The sequence below is a fragment of the Cystoisospora suis genome, assembly GCF_002600585.1.
Source record: "Cystoisospora suis strain Wien I chromosome Unknown contig_2094, whole genome shotgun sequence".
In the NCBI taxonomy this organism is placed as follows: Eukaryota; Apicomplexa; class Conoidasida; order Eucoccidiorida; family Sarcocystidae; genus Cystoisospora; species Cystoisospora suis.
In genome coordinates, this window is record NW_027154893.1 from 449 (window position 1) to 8,972 (window position 8,524).

General features: G+C 41.0%; 2 protein-coding genes across 2 annotated transcripts in view; one reads left to right on the forward strand and one right to left on the reverse strand.

Annotated features, from left to right (window-relative positions):
* Window positions 1-12: 12 nt before the first annotated feature.
* On the reverse strand, window positions 13-1,542 carry CSUI_004475 (metallo-beta-lactamase domain-containing protein; the record flags this gene model as incomplete). Its single annotated transcript, XM_068064666.1, has 1 exon — window positions 13-1,542. A coding segment is annotated over exon 1 (786 nt), but the record flags the coding sequence as incomplete, so codon positions are not given.
* Window positions 1,543-1,753: 211 nt separating this feature from the next.
* The window catches only part of CSUI_004476 (nucleolar gtp-binding protein), a gene marked incomplete at its 3' end in the record, with an annotated part of 7,104 nt that continues 333 nt past the window's right edge, over window positions 1,754-8,524 (forward strand). The window contains exons 1-6 of the mRNA XM_068064667.1: window positions 1,754-2,716; window positions 4,023-4,227; window positions 4,876-5,122; window positions 5,685-5,900; window positions 6,502-6,575; window positions 7,720-7,789. Coding sequence (XP_067923358.1) covers window positions 2,569-2,716; window positions 4,023-4,227; window positions 4,876-5,122; window positions 5,685-5,900; window positions 6,502-6,575; window positions 7,720-7,789 — 960 coding nt within the window. The remainder of the gene's footprint in view (window positions 2,717-4,022; window positions 4,228-4,875; window positions 5,123-5,684; window positions 5,901-6,501; window positions 6,576-7,719; window positions 7,790-8,524) is intronic.

Consider the following 8,524-nt stretch of genomic DNA (forward strand, 5'->3'; position numbering starts at 1 on the left):
GAATGAAGAAGAAGAAGAGAATGGGCCAGAGATAATCTGAGAAGAAGCGAGCCGCTGACCTTTCGCTTCATCTGAGAGAGGTGTAGATACACCCGATGTTGCGGCACCTGTCCTTCTTTCGCTTTCAGAGAGAGATCGTTGTTGACTGTGTAAACCGAGGTGCTTTTCTTCTTCTTTTTCATTTAGAGAAACAAGCTTTTCGAGGAGAGGATACTTTCGTGCATCGTTCATACCGAGGTGACATCCACAGTCGAACATGACGCATCTCTTTCCCAGGCGTACATACACCGCACTCCTCCCTACATCCTGGCCTGCTCCTAAGACTGTTAAGTGGAGGAGAGAAGAAGAAGAAGAGAAAGCAGGAGAAGAAGAATTTAAGGAGTTCTTTGAGGGGGGGAAAGGCCGATGAGAAGCGGAAGAAAGAGAGGAAGAAGAAGAAGAGTGAAGATTGTTTGACCTTTGAGAATGGACAGAAGAAGAATGACGAGGAGGGACAGAAGAAGAAGGAGGAGGAGGAGGGGGGGGTGGGATAGAACGAGAAAACGAGGAAGAAGAAGAAGGAGGAGGAGGAGGAAGAGAAGAAGAAGAATGAGAAGAAGGTGGAGGAGGAGGAGGAAGAGATGAGCGAGAAGGAGGGGGGAGAGAAGAAGAAGAAGGATGTGTTGGACGAGAAGAAGAAGAAGGTGGAGGAGGAGTGGGAAAACGTGAGGGAGGAGAAGACTTAGGGAGAGAAGAAGAAGAAGAATTCTTGTTCTTCTTCTTCATCTCCTCTGGTATGAGAGCTTCATTGCGTCTCATCTTGCTGACTTTTTCGTCTTGATCTGCCAAATCACTCCATTTCTTTTAGCAAGAAAGGACGACGAAAAGGAAAAGCATCCCTTCTCTCTCGAAGAGAGAAGCCTTTGAAACATCTGAAGAAAAGAGAGAAACCTTTCTTCTTATCGATCCTCGTGAGAGAAGAAGAGAGGAGAACAGCCGCATATCTTCTTTATCTTGTATGAACACGGGAGGTGAGGAAGAAGAAGAAGATGGATTGCAGAGAGGTCTTCTTCGTTTCTTCTCTTTCTCTCTCAAGATCTCTCACGTGTCAAAAAAGATTGACGGAGACGGCAAGAGGAGGAAGCGATCTTTCCTCCTTAGTACACCCTCTAAACCTAAGCAGCTTTCCGTCTGTCTAATCTACCTTTCCTTCTTTCTTTCTTTCTTTTGTTTCTTCCTTCCTTTCTTTCTTTTCTGCCTTCTTTCTTTCTTTCGCTTTCTTCTGGGGTAAACGACCTGTGCAATCGAGCTGTGAAAGAAGTAGATGGGTTGTCTCTAAGTAAAGTTGGCTTTGCTTCCTAGAGCTGTTCCTCAAGATATGAGAGAGGAGGAAAGAAAAGAAGGGAGAGAAAATAAGGCACAGACAAGAGGGGAAATCGACAACAGAAAGACGACAGACAAAAAGAGACAGACAGAGAGAAAAAGACAGAGACAGAGACATCTCTAAAAAGAGATTGAGAGATACAGAGAAAGATACGTAGAAAGATAGATAAAAGGAGAAGCAAAAAAAGGCTGTTTTGAGAGACACCTCGGAGTGGTGAGAACTTCGAGTTGACTAAATGGAATTGCATGCATGCATGCATCTAGATTAATCTTGCATGCAGTAGAAAAGTTTAAAGTTCCTTCACTCCGGAACTCGAACTCATTGCATGCACCCGGGGGAGAAGGCTTACGATGCGCATGATCGAGAGGAAAGAAAAGACACAAGCCATCCGGATAGATCGTCTTTCTTTCTTTTTCTTTTTCTGTAGAGGAACTTAAAGACGTTTTGTGCGGGATTTGGAATTGAAGAAAGGAGAAATCTGTCTTCTCGCAGATGAAAGGAGAGAAAGCAAAGTCGTAGAAACGAGCATACCCCCACAGCTAGATGAATAAATAGGAAGAAGGAGAGAAGGAAGCCATTTCGTGTTCTTCTTCTGCTTTTCCTTCTCCTCCTCACTTCTCTGTCTCTTCTCCTTTTTTATCTTTTTCCTTCCTCCCCTTTCTGCGTCTTTTCCTCTTCACGTTCTCCACTCTTTCTCTTGTTTGTGTATCTATCTACCTATCTTTCGTAGCTCTTCTTCATAGTCTTTCCCGCCTTATTTTTCTCCCGCCTGTGCTCCTTCCTTCAGGTGTATGTACACCCGAATAAGTTTTCTTCAGAGAAGTCGTCAAGATGACCTACCGGCCAGACAGCCTTTGGGGTGTCGATACACTCGACAATTACTGCGGGAGCACCCTTGGCTCTCTCCTCTCCTGTTGAAGATCAAAATTAAGAAAAAGAGATCAGGATTTCTTTCCTATCTTAGCCTGACTTTCTCTTCTTTTTTTCTTTCTTTCTCACTCTTTCTTTTTGTTTCCTCTGATTGCATGCAAGTTGGGCATCGTCAGGTTTTCCTCCCTCCCCAGATTTCTTTCTCTTTCTTCTTCTTTTTCTTCGTCTTTCTCATCTTCTTTTCTCTTACTCCTCTGTCCCTGACTTCCTTCTTATTCAGCATAACTCCTTTCTTCTTTTTCTTCTAAAGACTCTGACAAAAGAAAGATCACAAAATGGCGAAGAGAGGTGGGGTGTCAAAGAAGAAGAAGAAGAGCAGTAGTAGCTCTTCTTCTTCTTCTCATCGTCATGTTGGAGCGGCATTTAAGAAGGGCTCCTCGAGTACCAATCCTGACAGAAAACTTCCAGAAAATAAAAAGCAAGGTAGGAGTGTCAATACACATTGCCTTGCATGCATACATACATAATAGATACATCTTCATACACACGTACATCTCTATACATGTCTATATCTGTCTATATATCTCTCTATGAGTTACACGTATCTATCTTAGGTCACGTCTGTCCTGTCCTATCATCTTTTCTTCTTGATCTTCTTGCCTGATTTCTCTCACGACAATGAAAGAAGCTCTTCTTCTTCTTTTCTATTTCTTCCTCGCCATCCCCCTCTCCTCCGTTCACTAAGCAGTAAAAAGTGCGCTTCTGTGAAGATGCTATGCATACATATCTGTCTATCTATCTATATATATATATGATCTATCTATCTAATATATATATATGTATGTATAGATAGATAGATCTATGGAGAAGCGTCTGTGTGAATGTATGCTCGGTTGGCTGTCTTCTTGCCTTGACACTTTTATGCTGATGGAAAGATAGAAAATCGAGTCCTTCGCACTTTTCCCCTCTTTAACAATGTCTTACCTTTCCCTCTCTCAAAACGCTTTTCACCTCTCATCTTTCTTTCTTTCTCTTGTACGGAATTCCTTCGTACGCAGGGCTCTCTGCTTCTGTCTCTCTCCTCTCCTTTCACGGTCACTTATGCATGCATGCATCTACATATATCTATATCTGTACATAGATATATCCATCTATCTATATATACAGATACACATGCATGCCTATTTGTATACATATATGGGCGTACTGTGGCAGATGTGATTGCCTTAATCTCTCTCCGTGTGTATATGTGTATGTGCCCATCTAGTGTATCTATGTATATGTATGTATATCTATGTATATCCATGTATATCTATGTATATCCATGTATATCTATGTATATCTATGTATGCCTATGTATATCTATGTATGTCTATATGTATGTCTATGAATATGCATGTGGCTACGTGTATGCGTATATGTCTCTGTCTATGTAGGGGTATGTCTGTATGATAGACTGCATAAGAACGTCTCTTCTACTCCCTGTCTCCAAAGGTGTTTCTAATCCTCGTCATCCTACACATCTTCTTCTCTCTCTCCCTCTGTCTTTCTATATATATCTATCTATATCCCTCTCTGTATTTATTCAATTCTCTATCTATCTATCTAGCTGTCGAGATACACATGCATCTCCTGTACCGTCCTCTTCTTTCTTCTACCTATGTATATATCTCTATGTATACCTCTATCTGATGCCTTCTTCTTTCTCCCGGACTTTCTTCTTCTCGTCTACTTCTTTTTCTTCTTTATCTTTCTCTTTTCCTTGTTCTTTTCTTTCTGTCTTCCTTAGGTTTCTATCGTAGCAAGAGTACGATAAAGCTACTAAAGATGTACAAAAGTAAACCTACATGGATGAGAGAGAAAGAAGGACAGCCCACAGCACCTGCTCGCATACAGCCGGACCGTCGTTGGTTTGGCAATACGCGGGTGATCGATCAGACCAAATTGTCTGCCTTCAGAGAAGCCCTAGGTCAAGCGCATAGCGATCCATACAGGTGACCGCCCTGCATACCATGAATGAGAGACAGAGACAGAGAGAGATATAGATAGAGATCCATTCGCAGTTCTTCCGCTCCCCTCTCCCAAGTCTTCTTTCTCTCTTTCTTTTCCTTCTTCTTTTTCATCTTCAGACGTATCCATCATCCATTTTCTATCTAGAATCTCTCTCTCTGTATAGATCGATCGATAGATAGATAGATAGATACATGTATGTAGTAGTCGTAGCCTTAGGATTTTCTACGGAGATGACTTGCTCTTCATGGGGAGAGGGGAGGCCGCTGAGTCTTGGCATTTGAAGAAAGGAAAGAGGAAGAAAGTCTTTTTGTTTCAGCCTCCTCCATCCACTTGAGAAAGAAAGACAAGCCTACTCAATCAGTGTAGAGACACCTCAGAAAGTCTCAGGTGTATCTACACCTCCTTTCATTGTTTCGTCTCTCTCTCTCTCCATATATCTCCCTTCAATCTCCTTTTCATCTTCCTGCCTTCAACCTATCTTTACCGCCGCCTCTTTCTTCAATGTATCTACCTTTCTCTTCCATATACAGTCGTGAACTCATCTCTCTTCCCAGTCTTTTTACTCTCCCTCTCCCTCTCTTTATCTCTACTCAGTGATCCATCTCCTCTTTCTTTCTTTCTGTCTTCAGTGTGGTTCTGCGAAGATCGAAGCTCCCTGTGTCTCTGCTAGCTCCCTCTACACCCGGGCATACAGAAGACTTAGAAAAGAAAGCGAAAGAAAAAGGAGACGGAGACAGGAGTGGCTTCACGCAGCAGAACACACTTCGCGGCTCAGCTCTGCTGTCTCTGCAGTCTTTCTCGGATGCTTTCGGAGATAAGAGAACAAGAAAAAAGCCTGCCCTCCGTGCCAGTAGTCTCGCAGATCTCATACAGCAAGTAAGTCAACACACAACGTCAGATTCTCTACGCGTCTCCCCTTCGCTTCATCTGTCTAACTGTCTATTTGTTTAGCTCTCTTTCTTTCTTTCTATCTATCTTTATCTATCACCTATCTATCGATCTATCTTGGATCCATTTGTATCTGTTCCAAACAACTTATCGAGCTCTCGGATTATTTGTCTTTCTTCTCTCCTATCTATCTTTAGTTTACCTTCAATCTCTCTACCTGTCTTTGACGTATTTATCTACCATCTATCTAACTCTGATCTATGCATATGTTTCTCTATGTATTCATCTATCTCTGTCTCTGTCTATCAATTTCTCCTCTTCTTCTTCTGCTTCTGCAAGGGTCATCGAGATTTCTTTTCTTTCTCATTCTTTCCTTTCCATCTTCCCTCCTCTTTCTTTTCGCCCTTCTTTCTTTCTTCTCTTTCTTTCTTTCTATTTTTCTTATCTCTTTCTTTGTTCACTTTCTTATCTCTTTCTTTCTTACTCTTTCCTTTTTTCTTTTCTTTTGAAAGACAGTTTGGTTTGCATGCTTCCTTTGTGTGGCTTGCAGGCTGAGTATCGTCAGTCGTTGTATGAAGAAGGTCAAAGAAAAGAAGAGAAAGAAGACCATATCGGAGGAGGAGAAGAAGATGGAGGAAATGACTCCTCCTGCGATGCACGTTCTACCGCAGGAGATGACCACCTTTCTTCTTTTTCTTCGAAAGGGACCAAAGCTCTTGCATCCGAAGAAATCTTCAAGAAAGGAACTTCAAGACGTATCTGGGGTGTACGTACACTCGAACTTCTGTCTCTCTCTTCTCACGATGTGACTGCTTGCTTCCCTCTTGTCTCTGTTCTTTCTCTCTCGTTCGTTTCTTCTTCTTTCTTTCATATCAAATCGATTTACTCTCTTCTCAAAGACATCTCTATCCTATCATAATGAGGAAGAGAAGTATCTTGTCTCTTCTTCACATTAGATACCACACAGATACTTGGAGAGATAGAAATACGACCACATACAGAGAGAGAGAGATGCATATGTATATATATTTCTCAAGCAGTTGGCGTATCTCTCGAGGCGTACATGTACAGTATATCTATCTATCTTTAATCTATCTCTCTATTTGCCTGTCTCTCTTTGTATCTTTTCTCTCTCTCTCTCTCTCTGTGTGTAGGTGACTGTTTGGCTGTGAATTTTTCTTTTCTCTCAAATTCAAAAATATGCGATGTACGTACCACTCATGAAATCTCTCTCTCTCTCTGATATTATCTCTTTCTCTCTTCTCTTTTTTCTTCGCCTTCTCTTTCTACTTCATCTTTGTCATCTTCTTTCTCACTCTTTCTTTCTTTTTTTTCTTTGTATGTCGTAATTATGGATGGCTGACTAGGAGTTGTATAAAGTAATCGATGCTTCAGACGTGGTCGTTCAAGTCATCGACGCTCGTGATCCACTAGGGACAAGGTAACCTACATTTTCTATCTTCTCTCTCTCTCTCCCCTCTTGTTCTCCTCTCTTTTCCTCTATCTTCTTTCTTCTTTATCTTCTCTTCGGGTGTATAGACACCTGCCTGTTGTTGAGAGAAGCGAAAAAAGAAGGCGAAGAGAGATATGTATATATGTTGTATGCCTTTGAGTTTATATTCCGACCTTCTTCTTCTCCTCCTTTCCCGTCATTTCCTTTTCACCTCGGACCTTCTGCTTCTTCCTTCTATTTCCTCTTTCAGATCTTCTTTCAAGTCTCTTCCTTCTTTGTTCTTTTCACCTTACGTCTCTCCATCTGTATGTACATATCTATTTATATCTCTATCTTTAATCTATCTTTGGTATGTCTGTAGTTAAGAGAGTGAAGTGAAGCGTAATCGCCCCTCCTACACTCCTTTCTGGAGACAGAGACAGAGAGATTGTATCGCCACTCCTCTTCTCTCTCAACGCTTTCTTCATGCATATCCACAGGAGACATGAAAGAACTTAAGAATTCTTTATATCTCTATCTCTCTCTTCATAAACAATCTATACGGACTATCGACAGTAGATAGAAAGGAACAGGTTAGGCGTAGGGGGTAGGTCGCATTCTTCTTTATGTCTTGCGTATCAGTACAATGCACATGCACTATTACATATCCATACTCATATACGTATACATACATACACATACATATCCATACATAGATAAACCTATTCATATTCGTCTCTATTCCCCTGTATCTTGGGACATACGTACGTATATCCATATTGATAGATAGATTAAAGATAGATAGATAGATATTTGAATCTATCTCTGTCTATTTTCTATGCATATTTTTCCTTCCCCCCTTATGAACGTGACGCCTAAGGGCACATGATGAATGTCCCTCACACTCAAATCACCTTCCCCCCCCCCTCATAAGAAGAAGAAGTGGGAGAAGAAGAAGAAGAATAAGGATCTCCTTCTTCTTCTCCCACTTCTGAGTGAGTTTTAAGGTGCTTCGTTGTCTTGATAAAGAAGAAGTATGAGAGGTGACTAATGTCTCTACGAATCTACTCCACCTACTACTACTACTCCTATCCGTGCTCTTCTTCTTTTTCTTCTTCTATTTCTTCTATTTCTTCTTTTTCTATTTGTGTAGGTGTTGGAGGTTGGAGAGGTATTTGAGGGCGGCTAAGCAATCGAAGCATATGATTCTTATTCTCAACAAGGTCAAATACTTCTCTTATTTTCCTCTTCTCTCAATCTCTCTTTTCTTCTTCTTTCTCTCATGCATTTTCTTTCTCTTCTTTCTCAAGACAGCAACAGTCTCAGATACGACATCCTTCCTCTCTTTCTCTTCTCTGTATCTTGCTTTATCTATCTTTCTATCTTTATGTATCTATCTGTACCTATGGAGATAAAGTCATATACATATGTATGTATGTAAGCCTATATATGGGTAGTATTTTATAGGGTGAGAATTCTTCTCGCCTCTTGTTAGGTAGATAATAGATCTACATAGAGATAAGATAGATAGGCGTCTCCTTCTACTCCTCCTTGTCTTCTTGGTCTGCTTGGCAGTGACCAAGCTCATGTAGAAAGACTTTTCTTTCTCTCTCTCGTTCTTTTTAAGATGTCTTCTTTCTTCTCTACATATGAGTGATCTTCTCCTCTTCTCTCTATCTCTCTCTAGCTCTTCTGTAGTACTATGGACACTACTACTACTACTACTACTACTACGACTACGACTACTGATACACTAACCTCTCTTTTATTCTCTCTCAAACACCCCAGTCACCTAGCTGTACATAGACATGTATAGCTTACTATTCACATCTTTATCTACCCTATCTTCAGTCTATCGATCTGCCTGTTTTGAGCCTACCTATGTCTATATCTATCTTCAATCTACCTCTGATCTGTCTCCTTCTCTTCAGTCTATCTCTCATTCCTCTGTCTATCTT